Source organism: Melopsittacus undulatus, chromosome 6 (genome assembly GCF_012275295.1).
Source record: "Melopsittacus undulatus isolate bMelUnd1 chromosome 6, bMelUnd1.mat.Z, whole genome shotgun sequence".
Lineage (NCBI taxonomy): Eukaryota > Metazoa > Chordata > Aves > Psittaciformes > Psittaculidae > Melopsittacus > Melopsittacus undulatus.
Genome location: NC_047532.1, coordinates 59,169,581 through 59,187,557, shown reverse-complemented (window position 1 = coordinate 59,187,557; position 17,977 = coordinate 59,169,581). Strand labels below are relative to the sequence as shown.

The 17,977-nt window shown below is 42.1% G+C and overlaps 1 protein-coding gene across 2 annotated transcripts in view; it reads left to right on the top strand.

The window, feature by feature from the left end:
* The window catches only part of DDAH1 (dimethylarginine dimethylaminohydrolase 1), a 55,772-nt gene that overhangs the window by 35,953 nt on the left and 1,842 nt on the right, over positions 1-17,977 (top strand). The window contains exons 2-6 of one of the 2 annotated variants that reach the window (XM_031043707.2): positions 308-407; positions 1,578-1,651; positions 2,229-2,348; positions 14,063-14,206; positions 14,628-14,791. In XM_031043707.2, the coding sequence (XP_030899567.1) occupies positions 308-407; positions 1,578-1,651; positions 2,229-2,348; positions 14,063-14,206; positions 14,628-14,744 (555 nt within the window). In that variant the 3' untranslated portion in view covers positions 14,745-14,791. Of the gene's footprint in view, positions 1-307; positions 408-1,577; positions 1,652-2,228; positions 2,349-14,062; positions 14,207-14,627; positions 15,714-17,977 lie in introns of those variants that run through there. The other variant, XM_005143088.3, reaches the window with a different exon arrangement.

The following is a 17,977-nucleotide window of genomic DNA, read 5'->3' as shown; positions in this document are numbered from 1 at the left end:
AACTGAGGCACCTACTTTAACAGTGTGTCCAAGGCTTTTTCTGTAAAGTAGCTGTAGAACAAGGATGTGATAGAGAGAAAGAGGAACCTCCAGAGAGCAGATCAGAGAAGCTACCTGATACCCCATCCCATCCAGACCACGAAGGCCTCTGGAGAAAGATGGGAAACTGCAATGGGCAGGGACACAAAGGACCCTGCCATCCATCTTGCTAACTTAAAGGACTTTAATTCTTATTAATGATATGTATTTCTGGTATTGTTTTTAAATTTTTCAGTGATACAATATATCTAAACTTTCTTTTAAACAGGTTGAATCCATGAAGAGGGCACTAGAAAGTCTCAACCTCAATATAGTAGAGATGGTGGATGAAAATGCTACCTTGGATGGTGGAGATGTCTTATTTACAGGTATAGTGGTAGTGACTTTGCTGCTTACCTGTTCCAACTGCCTTGAAGATGATATGTTCTCTGCATCATAAAACATTATTTGTGTGGTTTGCTAAATCAGTTGTTTACTACATGTCATGAAGGCAGCAGAGATGAATTTTCAATGCAACCTTCAATGTCCTACCTAATGCCTGAATAAATGAAGTAGCAGTACACACAGTACAAAGAGCAGCACTGTGCATACAAATTTTACTTTAGCTTGTAAAGTACCTATAAGAAAAATGCTTTCTGTAGTCAACTGGCTGCAGTTGTTTCATATCCCTTATTACAAGCAGCCAAGTTTACCAGGCTCATTTTCAGGGCTTGCAGAAGCTTGGTGCAGACAATTGTCACTAGGTAAATGAATCAAATGTGAAAAATGCATTTTCAGTTTCTGGAGAAAGTGGTGGAGTTGCCTGCCAGATGTGATTTGCTAGACAACTTATATGCATGGTTGCCTTCAAGGATGAAGATACTGCCTGTGTTTTTTGTGTCATTAAACCCATTAGGCATTTTCTCACATTGGCTGCACACATGCTTGCTCCCCACCTGTGCTGAATGAGTCTGTTCATTTTGATCAGTGTCACAGTAGACTAGCTGCTTGTCTTAGTTAACCACGGGGAAAGAAGGGTCTCAAAAGAGGCAGACCAGGAAGGGAGGCCTTTCTAAAACAGTGCAGATCCAGCACTGATTTTCTTTGGAGCTAGAGGATGCTGGTGGCTGCAGAGCTGCCTTTGAGACCAGAGGAAATCTCAGAGGGAGAGAGAAATGGTCAATCAGTGCTGTACTAATCCAACCCAGCTGTTCTCTTTCCTGACTCAATGACTGTTGCAGAGCTTTAGAAGAGGAAGCTCTTTATGCTTCTGGTGAAATGTGTCTTCTGGAAAAAGATAATTGCTTTAATTTATCAGCTCGGAATTGCAGGTTGCATTCTTCTACGCTGAATTCTCAGTTTTGCTACTCAACTTGAGAAGAGAAAGATGGGAAATAACAACCCATGAAAGATTGCTTCAGAATGTCTCTAAAGCTGACTGCTTCTAAAGCATGTGTGCTCTGATGCAGGGGCTGATGTGATTTTTTTTTTTGGGTGGGGGAGGGGGGTGGCTTTAAAAAAATGCTGCAGTTGTTTTACCCTGCATTTTTTCATTCCAGGCAGAGAGTTTTTTGTGGGTCTTTCCAGGCGGACAAATCAACGTGGTGCAGAAATTCTGGCTGACACATTTAAGGTTTGTAGATTCATTCATGCCACGGGAAATAAAAGCTATCATCCACTGAACAAATGTGAATTTATACTGGCCAAGATGTTTGTCAGACTCAAGTGCTTTATTTAGGACCTACAGGAAAGAAAAATACAAGTTACTGAGAAGGTCTGAGCCTCCCGTAAAGTGAGAGATGCTGAAGTTGCGTATGAAGAGTGAGATTACTGCATAAAAGTAACTTGCATAGCAGGGGCTGATATCAACATTCATGTTCTTAGCATTCTCATGTATTGCCAACAAGTTCTTATTGCTGATCCCTGGACAGGTTTTGCATACATACTGTTTAACTATGCTTTTTAATGTATTTCTTTACAGTTGCAACAACAGTAATCTTTTAAACATGTTCTGGGTTTTACTCCATTGCACCAGACAAGGCAAGCTGGTCCAGAGGGGTATCTCTTATTTAAACAGTTGATACTGCCCTAGGATATGTGGCTATTGCTAATTTGCAGGGAGTAAAATTAATCATGGAATGTCTCAATATAATGCTTGGCCTAGGACAATTTTAAAACATGTATAGCAACTGTTCTTTGCTTCCATACAGGATTATGCTGTCTCCACAGTCCCTGTTCATGATTCTTTGCATCTGAAGAGCTTTTGTAGCATGGCTGGACCAAACTTGATTGCTATTGGATCAAGTGAAGCTGCACAGAAAGCCCTTAAGGTACAGCATATCAGAACAACAAACTTGTTGGGTTCTTTTCTTTTTAATCTCAGCTCAAGAATGCTGAATTTTAAAATAGATCAGTGAAAGAGGAAATCAGTACATCCCAGGGTCTCTCATGTGCAAACCATAAAGAATGTTTATATAGGGCAAGAGAACAGTGATAACTTATAACTTAGCTTTAGCTAAGTTATCAGGAAATACATGGATTGTACAGGTTATTACTTACAGCTTTATTGACTAAAAAGGTGATAATTTGGTGATAGGAGGGAGGAAGGAAATATCAGAGTGGTGTTGATATTTACTTCAGATGTTGGCATGTGGCTTTTAAAATTGCCAGAGGGAAAGTAAAAGTTTTGGCATGAGGAAGGAGGGAGAAGGGTCTGATCCCTTTCGTGAAGATGACCTCTGAATGCATTTTGCTGTGTAGACTTCCTGGAAAAAAAATCTGGAAGTAACTCCAGCCACAGGGACCAGCATCCAAAACTCTCCATCCCTCCTTCCTTCCATCACCTGGATGCAAAGCTAAGTTCCTTCCTAGTTGTGCGTTTTCTTCTCTGATCCCAAGAGAGCCTCATAACAGCTTGGCTTCACCAGAAAAAAGGGTAGTCTTATCGCAGCCTGACCAATAATTTGAGTCTCTGAATGTTTTCCTCTAGAGTGGGAGGTGTGGATTTGAACCATGACTCTAAGAGGTCTCATGAGTCTGGGTCTCTCTTTACTTAGCAGACTTGGAAACCAGTAATCCGCTGTGCGGGAAGTGAACGCTATACTAACACCACCATCCCCAGTGGGAAATGTTTATTGCTGCTATGATTTGCACTGGGCTCAGTGGCTTTCCTGCCTGCTGGGTGTGTTCTGAGCAAATTGACCAAATTAATCTTTTTTAGAGATCTGGGTGCAGAGACACCTGAAGCTGCGAATCTTGTTAGGCATATAGGCAATGAGACAGCTCACCTTGAGAGATCAGCATCTCTGCTCCTGCATGGTAGTGCAGCCGCAGTCACTGATGCTTTGCAGCAGAAACTTTAGCTGGGGCATCAAACCAGCAAAGTGCAACTGAGGTTTACCTGAAGTGAAGCTAGAGGGAGTTTGTCCCTCTTAGTAAATTAGGACCTACCATTCTGCCCACTTTGATTGGAGGTGCAGGTAAGCCAGAGCATGTCTGAAAGCATTACTGCTGCCTTACGCATTTTTGTCAGGACTTGCCTTGAAAAGTTAAACCAAAATTTACTTTAAGGTGGTGGCAGCAAGTCCTAAATTTTCAGCTTATGATTATGCTGATTCTTTTGCCAAAAAAGAACCTAAGTGAAGGCTTTGCTCTTTGACTGTGCAGAAGCCTCCATGACACGGCATGATTGCTAACTCATGAAGGAAGCCATCTTTGCATCCGTTATAGTAAATGAGGAGTGGTGGAGATAGCTCTGCTGTACTAGTGAGAAAGCCTCTGAAATCCGCTCAGTTTAAATGCAGCTTATGCAACCCGACTTGCATCTCTTGCCCTGATTCTAAATGTGAATTTAGAGCAGCACTGCTGTCAGTGCCCAGGGCTACTGAACTGAATCTGTGCCAGGCAGAGTATTTACAGCAGAAATAATATGTAACTCTGAAAGAAATATCCCTGGCCCCCAAAGAGCTTAGGAGCCCATCCAGCATCTCTTGTAGATCTCCTCGGCTTCAGTAAGCTAGTGATATTTATTACTATGAAACATCCTTAAATATTTGCAAGATGGAGGCCCAGGAGACTTCTTGTCCTTACTGCCATGCTGTGATAATTCATTGCACATTTGCTTTTCAGAGCTTGCACATTTTCCTCATGGGTATAATCCTAGTACTTTTCATTTCCCAGCAGCATCATTTTTACTATTAGAGCTCAGCAGCAAAGTTGTTTTTTTTTTTAATTTCTTTTATCTATTTTTTTAAATCTGATAACAGTTTATTGTTTAAAATGTATCAGTCCCCAGCTAAGATAAACCCAGCATTTCAAACCTCCATCTCCCCTGCTGGAGATGTGTTGAATTATGGAGGTCAGGAAAGTATACTTCCTGGCTGGCTTAGATGTGCAGCCTGGCAGCAATTAACGGTAAATCGGGATAGCAGCCTGATTGTTCTGCCTGAGCTCTTAAACAAGAGGATGGTCCTTTGACTTCCCAGGTTGGAGTGGCTTTAAGTTTGCTCATTCATTTGAACAAGCTGTCAAAGTTAATCTCTTATTAGAAATCAGTACATGAAGCTCTGGCAGCACATTCCCAGCTTATCACCCATGTTGTCTTCCCTAAGAAATGACTAATAGTTTTGGTTGTAGAAGTCATGTTCCTGATACTGTTTGATTGATTTATTCTAGGATGGAAAGTGCCCTGCATCTTTCCCTGTGAGGTATGCACAATCCCAAATATTCAGTCTCAAAGTCTAAACGCATTGTGAGCAGCAGCCTGATGAACTTTGCAGATATCCAGACAGCCCTACACTTGTACAGAATGTTTATAAACATGAGCAAAATTCAAGTACTGGTTGCTCAGAGCTGCAATTTGAACTTGAGCCAGGACTAATCTGCGAACTCATCAGTTTGATTAAAGCCTTTTGCACAGCTCTGTGCATCAATTCAGCTATCATAGCCAAAAATATATTTTGAATAAGCTGATTAAATGTTGGTGGTAACAAAGTGTCAAGTAAACACCAGCATTAGTCAAGGTATAGTAAAAGGAGATACATTTTTAAAAGAAGATGGTAATAAACAAGATAAACTAGCAGCCTTTGATTGCTGGTGGGTATCTTTAAAAAAGATTATGTCAGGTTTCAGTGTGTTTCTCTGCATCAGACATTCAGCAGCATGTTTACATGTGAGTGATGGTCATGTTTGCTCACCCCATTTGAGGTTAGGGACTCTGGCCTGGAACAGCAGTGTTGTGCCACAGCATATGTCCTTCTCCTAATGAGCTAGAAGGTTACATCAGGCAACCATGTCCCAGTCAGAGCCACATACGAAGTTACCCAGAGTGTGTTTTCCTTGCTCAGTGTATTGGATCCAGCTCAGCTCTCATCCTGTGGAGCCTCTAGCTCCTCCTCCAGTCTAAATCTCTTCAGAGAAATTATTGGAAAACAAATAGGTAGAGCATCCATCTTGGAAATGATGGAGTTGGCAGTGCTTCTGATCAGGAACATTCTCTAACATCTGAATTCTTGCTTTATGACCTCAGTGATTTCTTTGTATTTGTTCACCTGCCTCTGAAGAAAAAAAGTGTCAGTTGGTAATCAGCTTCTTACAGTCATGTGGGAATGCAATTACAAGAGGATCTCTGGGAGACTCTGATACTGGAAATTAAAAGCTGCTCCCTGCATTTTAGTGGGGCAGCTGAGCTATAGCAGTGCTGTCAGCTGTTCTTCTTGTTACCCATTGCAGTCTGTGTGGCAGTACGGTCCCCTGACCTTCCACTGGGTCATTTGTCTGGCACAGCCCAGCATGTCACTCCTTTATTGTGATAGCTTGTTATTTTAAACCTCTCCTTTGTTGTTGCCATTTTTCATGTCTGGAAATGCAGTCATACAAGCAAGATGATTAAGCTGTCTTTAACTATCTCTGGTTGAGTTGTTTTCATTCCGTAGCATGTCTTGTTAGGCAGCAAGTGAACTGCTACATGATACTATGCTAACCTTTCTTATTTTAAATAGGATTTATCTTCCTACTAACAGTCTTGTTTGAAAGAGAAATTTTCTTTCATTGTTCTTACTGGTGCAACTCATGTGTCCTCACTATACTTTAAAAATAGAAAAAGAAATTGCATCTGGTGCTCACATATGGCAGAGTGCAATTGATCATGAGTTTAGGGCAGTGTGTGTAATGTAAAGCACTGCAAGCGAGCTAGGAAATGAGTGCACAGAGTTTGGGATTATAGAGCACATGCTAGAAGCAGATAATAAATCAGAAGTGACATGTTAACTGCGAAATCCTCTTCAGGCTCTGGCAAGTATAGAATATTTATATGGGCTGCAGCTGAAAAGTGGCACTTGAGGAAACTGAGTTAAAGAGAGAGACAAATGAACTCCAGAAAGTACCCAGGTCTGTAGTGGCTATTACAGCTGAAATTTTAACTTCCCTCTGCTGTTTTCGGCATGCATTTAATTCCTTTTTGTAGTTAAACCTATTCATAATTCCATATGTGCAATTCCTTAGTTGAACATTATCCATGGCTGTTGAGCCAGTAAAGCCTGGGATTTTTCTGTTACTTCAGTGAGGCCAGGATTTCCTCCAAGCATGTCAGATTTGGGCTCTGATCCTGCACTGTTGGAGTCACTGACCTTTACCATGAGCGTGAGTGAGGATGAATTTGGGTTAGGACAGTGTCAGCCCCTGTGTAGGATGCCATTGCAAGCAGTACATATTGTATTTGTACCAAGTGGCTGCTTATGAAGTTGTGTTCTCACCCATTGGGAAATTATGTTGTCCTTTGGATAGGCTGTAATATTGGGCACTTTCCAAAGCACTAACAGGATCTTCCCATGGGACTGGTAGAGGAAGCCTTGGTGTGAGCCCGTTGCTCTGCAGTAGTGCCAGATGCTTGGTGTTTGCTGATGGATCTCAGAAAGGAGCAGAGGGCCTGGAAGGAAGGTAGGAAATCCAGCATGGTGCCTAGGAGTGAGGGCTGCAATGAGGAGAGCACTCATCCCACCATATGGCCTGACCTTAATCCCTGTGGCCAACTGTCTGCGGTATTCCCTCTGGGATCTGGGATAATGGAGTCACATTTGAAATGTCTGGGGTTTCAGAAGAATGGATGCTGATTGCAGAGGCAGCATGGCTGTGGCAGATGTCAGGGCTGAGTTGCATTGCCATGCAAGTTCAAGGCAGAGCAGGTAATGCAGCTAAGCTTGTAGCCCCTTGTGTCCTCTGGAGCAGTGGTGACATCTGCACTTCCGAGTTTGTCCTTGGTAACCCAGGCTCCAACCTCATTAGTCAATGGGATTTCATTGTGGAGTGTATTAGAATATGTGCAGTAGTGCAGTAACATGACTTCAGTGAATACACCCACCCCCTCCATCCACTTTTGATAAAAGGTTGGACTGCCTTGTTCTTAACTTTCCCATTCAATATCTTCTATTGGGAGTGGAGCTGCTCATTCATCCCCTAAATTATTCCCTAAGGATGCTATTGCAAATGCAGCTGTTCTGACAGAGGTCAGGGGAGGTTTATCGAAACCACATCATAAGGATAGAACAGAAAGGAGTCTCTTTTGAACAACTAGACCCTTGGTCTGTATCCAAAGCTCTAATCAGAGCAGTGCTTTTAAAGACTTGGGTGCTAGGAGTTGTTCTAGCATTGGCAGTTGCCCCCATTTCTGTGATTAAATGCCTTTTGTTCTTGTTCCATTTTGTATGACTGAAGTCTGCAGTGTGCCAGCTTTAAAAAGTCGAGTACTGTTCCCCTGCATGAGAGCAGGGTTATAGTGCCTGCATAAAGTCGAGCAGTTGCCAGCTCTGCCACAGAAGTACCTCCAGAAAGGGCACCAAAGGGAAAACTTCAACTATCTGGTGTTCTTAGAAAGCAGCCTGTACCTCCAGGCAGCATGGAAAGGCTCAGCTAAATCTGCTTTTCCTGTTTTCTGTGTAGTGTCTGTCTTTTCTAGTAATGCATAAGTTTACATGAAAACATTATCTCTTCTTCCTTAAAAATTCATCATTTGTGCCTCTGCTTATTCCCCGCATGAAGTCATAATCCTCTGTTTACGATATCACAATGGGTTGCTGTGGAAATGATTACTAATATTAATAACCCAAAGAGGATGACATCAGGTAGGGAATTAGCAGCAAGTGCAGATGAATGATGACTTTCCTGTGATGCAGCAACAAAGAAAGGGTAGTGAGATCCAGAGAACAACTGACAACTTGCCCCCAAATTTAAAAAATGTGAAATTGCTGTTCTCAGCAATAGGAAAATATAGAAATTCTGTGCATTTTCCTTTTAGCTCCTTCTGGTTTTCCATTACTTGATTAATCAGGAGTGTACAGCATCTCAGAGGACACAGGTCTTCACTGAGTACCAGATGACCTGCTACTTTAAAAAGGCAACTAGTTGTGGGTTTCTTTTAATTAGAAGTTCTTTTGATTAAAAGCCAGATGTTATAAAAAACACATTGTCAGTGCTGTTCAGTTGTATATATGCAGAAGAAGTTAGTCTTTTGGAAGATACCGAATCAAAAGTATATATAGAAGAGAGGCTGTTGGATTAATCTATTTTGGTTTATTTTCCTTTTCAAAGGAAAGCATCCTTTTTAACATGTATTTGTCATCACCAGGAAGACTGTCAGCCACAGGAGCTGGGTCAGAGGCTGACTGAGAAGATGTCATTTGACTTCCATAAATGGGGACTCACGTTTCTGTTCCTTTGCTGCTTTATTTTCCTGTGACTGTTCTCTCCCTGGGTTCCTGTTCCAAAAGACAGGATGTTCATCCTCTTGCCTTCTTGACTGAATGCAGCAGCACATGTAAGCCACTTCCTTTTCCCCTCCTCAGGTTGTGGTTTCCATTTTGTTTCCATTTGTGGTTTCTTTGGGCAGAGCTGGCAGGCAGGTGACAGCATGGACATGATGTAATGTGGTTCAGAGGGGCAGAGCAGCACAGGTATGCACGTGAATAGCACTTGGGACCCATCACATCAGCGGTGATGCAAAAGGTGTCCTGCGCCAGGAAAAGACGAGGAGGAGGGTGGGAGACACTGCTTAAAGAGCTCTGTGTTCTGGAAAACATGACTGAGATGGTGCAGCAGGGAGGAAAAGCCCAAAGTCCAGCTGCTTAAAGTGTGGGTGGTAAGTGGAAATTGGAGTAATGCTCTGGCTGTGTATGGGCTAAGAAATTTAGCACATTGACCATGGCACACTGGGGCACTGCTGGTTTCAAACAGATCACAAATCCAGTTTGCATCCATAGGCTCTATGCTATCCTATCCTCTGTCTCTAGTAGACTTTTCAATACCTGACAAGAAGCTTTAGATAATTCCACTGTGATTTATGCTGCTCAAAGTGGCTCTCTTGTCCCCTTCCTACTGAGTCTATCCACTGTCGTCTCTCCTGCCTCCTGTTTCGGGGCTGACACTCCTTATAGATCTTGACATTCAAGCAAGTATGGCAGGCTGAGTCCCTCCACCAGGCAGGTAACACTGTGGCATAGCTTGTCAGTCCCTCTCTGTCTTGCACTTTCTTGTATTGAACCCTAAGGCTGCTGCTTTCTTTCTCCAGTGCCAATTGTTTCCTCAAATATGAAGAAGTGAGGAAGGAACTTAGACAGAGACGGGCCAATAAAACAATGAATGGAATTCAGTGTAGATAAGCATAAAGTGATGTGCAGCAGGGGCAGAGAGAATGACAATGTGAACATCACATATGAAATAATGTGCTCTGACTTGTCATTACTACAGAAGATGCTGGGCTTGTTGAAGTTGCCAGCTCAGCTGAAAACAAAATCATAGAATGGTTACATATAACTTTAATGAATAACATCATTATGTCACTAATTAAAGCTGTGGTGCATCTGCATATTGGCTGTTGTGTGTACTTGGCATGCACTGTACCTTCTTTCCAAAAAAAGGTAGAGTAGAGCTGGAAGGACTCAGAAAAGTGAAACAAGGATAGACAGATACCTGGAACAGCTTGCCTAAGGAGGCTAAGGCAGCTATGACTAGAACCTGAAAAAGCAACAACTAATGGGATAATAGGTGCCTATAAAATAAAGAATGATGTGGAAAAGGCAACCGACGATCAATTGCTCACTGTCTCTTCTAGTACAAGAAGCAGGGGAGGTGTAAATCCAAGGAGCTAGTTCAGAAAAATAAAGGAGAAGAAATGCTTCCTTGCACAGTGTGTGTCTGAACTCTGAAGCTACCTTGCATGGGTTCAAAAGCGAGCTGTAGCTAGGATCACTCTATATGACAGCTAATGAATTGAGGCTCCAGAGAGCCACATACTAAATCTTAGCCACTTCCAGTTCTTGTCTTAGGATTCAGAAATGGGATATTGTAACCTCTCACATGGGTCTGAAGACCCCCATTTATGCAGCACTAAGGAAGCTCTGCCAGGTTCTGAAAGCATTTAAAAGAAATAGTGGGTTTGGTAACCAGCACTATTTTCTGTACCCCAGGCACAAATGCTACATAAGCATTAGTGTAAAACAGGCCAAACTTTAATGTGTTTGGAAAGAAAGAGAAAGGATGGAATGAAAAGAATATCTTAAATATTTTAAGTGAATAGTTTTCTTTGAAGAGTACTGTGACTTGAAGGATTTAGGAAAGGGTAGCTGGAAGCTGGTGAGGGAATGATCGTGTAGGTGTAAAGGTACATGCGCTTGACTTGGGCTTAGGTTTGATTTTTCTTTTAAATGTTGGGGTCCAGGGGATAATCAAACTCGGGCCCTGAAAATCTGCACTTCAGCTCCTCTGTGTCCTGGTTTCAGGTCTGTCATTTTGACATGGGTGTTTTTAAGTGCAGTATGCATTGCCATGCTGGCAGAGGAATATTCACTCTAAGTCCGAGTTTGCTCGTGTGTTGGAGATAAAGGCACGTTGCAGGTGTGGTGGGTTTGGTTGCTCTCTGTCCTGCAGCAGTGTGGATGCTGGGTGGCAGCAGGGCTCAGGCTGGGTCCTTCCCCATGGAGAGGGAAAATCTGTAACTAGGCTTGGCCTGTTTTAAAAATGCATGTGGTCATTTTAACTCTGTCAGTGATAATAGGCCCTAAATGCACACGCATTTTTCCTTCATGCATAATGCTGCTTCATATTTAGGATTATTGAGCTTATCCATTACCTCAGTTGTCTGAGGACTGACTGAAAAAACTATAGAAAAGGCATTTTAAGCTATGTGAATGACTTCAGCACAAGGAAAGCATGACTAAGGGCTGAGAGAATGTGCAGTGAGAATTACCCTCTTCAGCCAGAAGAAAATTCCCAGAAAAACTAGGCATGTGGGAAATGCCTGGCTCTTCACGTAGCTGGTTGTACAGTGTTTGTGGGCAGAAAGCCAGCACTCCGCAGGCGCATTGTGTGTGCACTACAGTCTTTGTAAACTTGTCATTTCCTCAAAACCATGCATTTTGGGGGTTTATCTGATAGAATATGCAATCTAAGGACCTTGCTTTTATCTTTCTGCCCTGGAGACCTGTCTGGCCAGGTACATGTGCCCAGTAACTTTATGTAGTAGAAATACAGAAAACCCTGTGGATCTTTAAAATGACACCGTATTGGTGTCTTTCTGCTGCATCCAGAGCTTACCTGTGGGGCAGGCTTGGGGTGTTACTGCCTGGGTACTCTCAACACAGTGCTTTTTGGAATTTCACTTTAACATGTAGGCATAGTTGTAACAATTAAAGCTTGCAAATGCCATTTTCCTCTCATCTTAAGAGCCAAGGAGGACGGTCATCTTGTATTGACAAACCTCCAGTTGCAAATAATGCTTTCATGTGGTGTTGTTCAACCTAACAGAGATGCCATTCCCACTCTTGCAGCTGTGTGCTCAAACTCCTGTGCTGCTTCATCTCAATTTACCACTCATGTTTTTCCTCACTTGTTTCTGAAATAATTCAGCCACCACTTCTGCACTTTTCACTCTTGAAAGCAACCCTCCTAACATGCCCTTGCCACTGTCTCCCAAGCTCCCCAAAATTGGCTTCTGAGGCACAGTTAGAGCCCTGTCACTTGATCTTCAGTTCTGCTTGCCACTGGTGTTCTCACTTCAGTGTTTTGTGGAAGTGAAAGAATGGGAGATGTGTTTCTTACCCTTCTGCTTCAGAATTAGTTCATAATTTCATATGGAAATGTTTCACATTGATTCACAACATATTTCTGAGGAATGAGCTGTTCCTACAGAAAACTTACAATATTGGGATTCTGTTTCCAACAGGGACTGGGGAAAGCTGAAATGTTTGGGAGCTGAGGGAAACCCAGGCAGGGTGGCTTTTCCTCTACTGATACATGTATTTTACTGCAGATTTAGTAAATACGTTTCCTTAATCAAGACTTATAAAGATTATGTAGGGAAGAAAAGAGAATCTGCAGGTAGAGGATGAGTCTGCTGGCCCTGATTACCAGGGAGAAAAAGTCACACTGGGAGCCAGGCATGTCGCCTGCTGACAGATGTCTGCAGCATCAAGAGAAGCATAAGAAAGTACATCTTGGCAATGTAATCGAAAAAAGCGCTAAATAGGAAAGCCAACCATGGTAAGCACAGTAATAAAAATGCATCCGGTGAAGTAAAGGTGCAAGGATTTTTTTTCCCCAGAAAAACACATTAACCTTTTATGGAGGTAGATGTGACCTTGGGAGCTCCGGAGAGTTTCATAACTTCAGAAGGAACAAGAAATGACAATCTGATAAAGCTTCCCCAAGAATGCCTGGCATTCTTCACTGTGAGTTTCATGTTCTCTGTGGGATGTGGATGACTCAGGCTACAGCATGAAAAATGTATCCAGACCTATAAAGGAATTACTTACTGTAGGTGTATGCAGGCTGGAGTTGATTTGTTGCTTCACAGTATATTGTAGATTATCAGTATAATTCAGTTCTATATAGTATTTTTTTTATGAATGAGAAGTAGTACAAATGAATGACCTCCAAATGGGCTAATGCTAAACTTAGCTGTGCCTAAAATTAAAGTCTGCTCTCTGTTATGCATTGTACATCTGTGGGGTTTCCCTGAGAAGGGAATTGAAAAATTTTGGTAACAGAATAACAGTTTATTTTTAGGAAAACTTCAGTGTATTTTTAAGCCAAAAAGAGAAAAAAAAGCCTTTTCTCCTTTTTTTCCTGTTTACATCTTTGCAATATGTGTGGTGACATTGCAGGGCTAGGAGAGAAACTGGAACACTAGTATTTGCTTAGCCTTTTAGTAGGACTGAAATTCTGACTTTGAGCTTTGTTCACTTCTGTCTTAGTCTCAGTCTCTGTCAGGGTAAAGCTGGGGTAAAGCTGGAACGGTACAATGGGGAAAAGTCTTTTCCCATCTGTATTAAAAAGCTGAGCCTGATCCAAAATATGGTATCTTATACCTCTCGTTTGCTGAGAGTCTCTCTCTGGAATTCCAGCCAGGATCCAAATCTGTGTATGAGCCCTATATTTATAAACTAAGCCTCTGAAACCCACCAGCTCTACTGTTCTGATGAGGTTATTGTGTTGTCCCCTTGGGAATGAGGATTAGTGAAGACGTGCTTTCTTGCTCCCCAGCACAGGTGCTTAGTGAAAGAGTAACTGCTTGGAAAGCAGAAAGGAGGTCCTTGAAAAGAATTAAGATTGGGCTGATATCCAAGCTGGGAACTGTTCCTGTCCTGCTTGTGTTAATTCACACTAGTTTTATAAATACTGAATGATGGCTGCTTTATTTTTTGAAGGTGCTGAGTACCTATAGTGTTCATCAATGTGTGTAGGAGTTTCGCATACTTAATGTGCATTCCTTGAGGAAAAGACCCCACAGAGGATGCTTAGTGCATGCTCTGCTTAATCCTGCTGCTTGCGGGACCTATTCATAAAGGTTTTCTACTGCTCATTTCAGTTAGGGTTAGTAGATTCTTCCTTGAAGGGCAGAGATGAAAAGAGATCTTCTTAGTTGCTGCATAGTAAAATGGCCCTTGGCTGACTTAGCAATCACAGTGAGCTATTTTTTTTAAGGCTATGTTCTCCCAGTTGTTTAGGGCTGCTAATGTGCTTGGTCTAAATAGCTGTGTTTTGTGTCTTCTGGCAGACCATGCAACAGATGAGTGATCACCGCTATGACAAGCTGACAGTGCCCAACGATGCTGCTGCTAACTGCATCTACTTAAACATTCCCAGCAAAGGTCATGTCCTGTTGCATCGAGCCCCTGAGGAGTACCCAGAGAGTGCAAAGGTAAGAAGTGCCTGGGAGACCTCCAGCATCCTGGCCTTGCTGGGAAGTCATTGGGAATTGAAATCAGGTGCTTTCCAGAATGGCCAGTTGTTATCCAGTCATGGAAATAACAGATGGCAAAAGGTGGGAGGCCTGGGCTCTGTTCTTGCCTCCACTACTGATTTAATTACTTTGTCCCCTGTGCCCCTGGTGCTTCTTCTGCGTAAGTGTATGTAGCAGCAGTTCCCCTCACTGCAGTATGGATGTGTGTGAATCCCATAGCCAGCACCTCACGTATACTGCAAATGTTAGTGTTGATTACAGATTATAAGATGGGTTAGCCCCTGCTGATAAATCCTGTTCATTCTGTAAATCCTTAGAGAAAAGGGAAAGCAGAGGTGTAAAGTGTAATGATTGCTCTTCCATTTTCTTTCCTGAGCAGGTATTTGAAAAACTGAAGGACCACATGCTGATCCCAATAGCCAACACGGAACTGGAGAAAATAGATGGGGCACTTACCTGTTGCTCTGTGCTTATTAACAAAACTCCAGAATTATGAGTTTACAGAGTCCCTCCCTTGTAACTGGCAATAATGTTACACACAAGGTAGACGAATCTGTATCCACACTTTTATTGTTTTTATTGACAATCTACTGTACCACTGTGCTACTAACCCTTGTTTACAAATTTTTTGCTTTGTGTATTTTTATGATGTCCTTGCAGATGGTATTTAAGGTGGCTGTACAGTTTGTTGGGGGCACATAACTCTGAAGCATGTTAGTCCCATGGGCTAGCAGAAGACAATTATAGTGGCTAACCCCCAGCTGTAGTGATTTAACATATCTGTGGAAATTTTATGAAAACCAACTAATTCTCAGCATTTCAAGCACCTCTGTTGTCTTTACACTGTTCCCTTCTCCTGTCTTTTTTCTCTTGCTTCCTTGCTGCTTTTTTTACTTCTGTGGTCCTCTTTACTTTCAGTGATGCAAGGTATGGGGAGAACTGAAGAGAACTCAGTGGGCTCATGAACTTGGTATCTTGTGTGGTAGAGAAGCTTTTCATACACTAGCTGGAACAGTGGGCAGTGTCCTGTGGTCACTGTCTTGGCCATATCATGTCGATGCTGCTGGGCAGAGTTGTAGCTGGAATCTGTTCCAGATGCCAGGTAGCCATGTTGGAAAAAGCTCCCTCCAATGGGAGTGTTGAAGAGCAATGTCTGCCTGGGAAACTTGAATGACAGGGTAGTGCAGCCACACAAGATACATCCCACATGTTCAGGTCCCCATTTGCTGCTAATGCCATGACTTTCAGTTTGGTGAGAATGGAAGAGGAGTTTTTTAAAGGCCAGATTCTAGGGAGAACCCCAACCACAAAAATGAAAGACTGAGATGCTAATGGAAAAATTAAATCTGAAAAAGTAATCTAAAATATAAGGGGTTTAATTATCTTTCTTTGCTTTTTTATTTCTATCTCTGTTTTCTCCTCTTGAAGGCCACTTAGTAGCAAAATTTAAAGAAAAGGGTGATAAAAGGAGTTGAAGGACAGTGATTCCTGGATTATGCATATGAATAAGGGAAGCTATTTTTTTCCTGAAAGATTGGCATTTGTACTTTATCTGTCCTTGGGGCAGTTTTTCTTGGAACAATAACCATCTTATTTTTTTAATTGCATGAATATTTACTGTGGTATTCCGTTAAAACAAATATGTTTTTTGTAGCAAATTCCACAACATGTTTTACCCACTGAGTCATACTTTATTTTCATCACAGTAAAGTGAAGTGTACACCATTGTATTCACATGCTTCTTGCTAAATCATTTATAAACTAAGGATGGAGAAATTCTCAAAAAGAGGCAGTTGTGGGAATTCTCCAGAGACTGACAAATAGTCTGGACATGCTATCAACTTCCTAGATATCTCCTCCACCTTTCCTGAACCACTTGTGTATTGCTAAGGTACAGTAGGAAGCTCAGGCAACGTGGTCTGCAGGAAAGCAAACTGAGCGCACATTTGGATATCCTTTGGAAACCTCTGTGCTTTTTTGTGCAGTCATAAGGGAGGAAACACAAGTACTCGTATCCGTAGGTACTATCTCTCAATTAATCTTGGTGGCTAATGAGGAGGAAACCTCCTGGCAGCTGCCCAAATATGTCTGATGCTTTGTGGGTATGCTGTATGTTGTGATGACACCAGATACCACAAGGGAGAGAGCAGTGATGAGCAAATATAATGTATGTGAAAAGACAACATGTCCAAAAGGAAGTCTTTAGCCAGCCAAAGGGCAAGTGCTGTTTTTATCACTGCATGCTGTTCCAAAGAGTTCTCCTTATGTTTCTCATTTTCTTCTCCATTCTCAAGCACCCGTGTTTATTCCTGACCCAGGTGATCAGGCTCTAGTGATGTAAACACTGTAGTGGGGAATCTCTTCTTTACCTTCCCTTAGTGCATTTTAGAATTACTTGATGTTAAAGACTTTGTGCCAAAAAGTGACCCTACAGTATTTATCTGTGACCTTCTAGGGACAAGCTGTACTCTGTTAAAAACCTATGCAGCCATAGGAGCTGTCATACAAAGCTGGAATAGAGTCCTCCCTGACCTTTCCATGCACCTCCTGGGGCCTTATCCCCTTCTGGCCTTCGGTCCTCTTCCCTTCTCTAAGTAGGGAGCCAGAGCATCCAGCTACACTGGGACAGTGTTAAGCTGTGGGATTTCTGTTCAATTTACCTCTCAAACTATGTTGTGTTTTTGTTTTGTTTTTTTCTTCCACCCTTTTATCCATCTCTCTCTTCCTCAGATTACAGTTTTTACTTTATACCATGATGAGCACTTTTTCAACCCCAAGTGATTTTGCCTTCTGCTCTCTCAGTTATCCTGCTTGAGTCTTCCTTTTCTGTATTCCTTCCTCTCTGCTGTTCACTTCAATGTATCTCAACCCCCAGTGGACTACCCTAAACTCATTTCCTCCTTGAGTAGGTGCCTAGAGGAGGGAGAAGCTGAGGGGACCACTTGGGCTTCAAGTGACTTTGTTTTGAGCTGGAAGAAGGACTGTCAACAGGAGATACAGATCCAGAGAGTGACAAGCTTGACTCCTCTTCTTGAGGATTACTCCAGAAAAGAGAAACATTTCTGGTGGATGTTGTTGATATCTTCTGTCCCTGAAAGCAATAGAATAGGTAATAATGAATTCCCCTGGCTCCCCATGGGAGGTAGAGGGGAAGTCAGGGTCTCAGAACTGAGAAAAATCTGTATTGACAGAGAGGTTGCTCTTTCACCTATTGCTATTTAGATTTCCTTGCCTTCAAGGCTGCATTTTGGTATACAGAAAGAGCCAGGGAGCAGCTGAGGGATTTCTGAATTCCCTCAGGTGATGATTTTAAGATGTATTCAAACTGTCTAACTTCAGGCACAGAATTTAGGTGCTCTAAATCACACCAGATTTCTCTCTGTTGGTCTCATTAGGTATCATATCTTCCTAATATAGACACTCTGAATTACATCCTAGCCTGATGCCCAAAGTTACCTAAGCTGCTTAGTAGGATTGCCCTCACCTCTCTGCTTTTAGTGTTACACTTTTCTGGCATTATGAAGTAAAAACATTAAGAGCACTGCAGTTTGTGTATTTGCAGTATGGTACTAAAAACTAAAATCATGTCAAGTGCTTCTTGTTCTTGCTGTTTACTATTTTTATTGTTGCCCAAAGAAAGAATTCAGTTGTGAGGACATTTCTGCTGCAATACATATGCATGTAATGGGCATCCTGTACAACTTCTCACCAGAACATTCCTCAGATGCC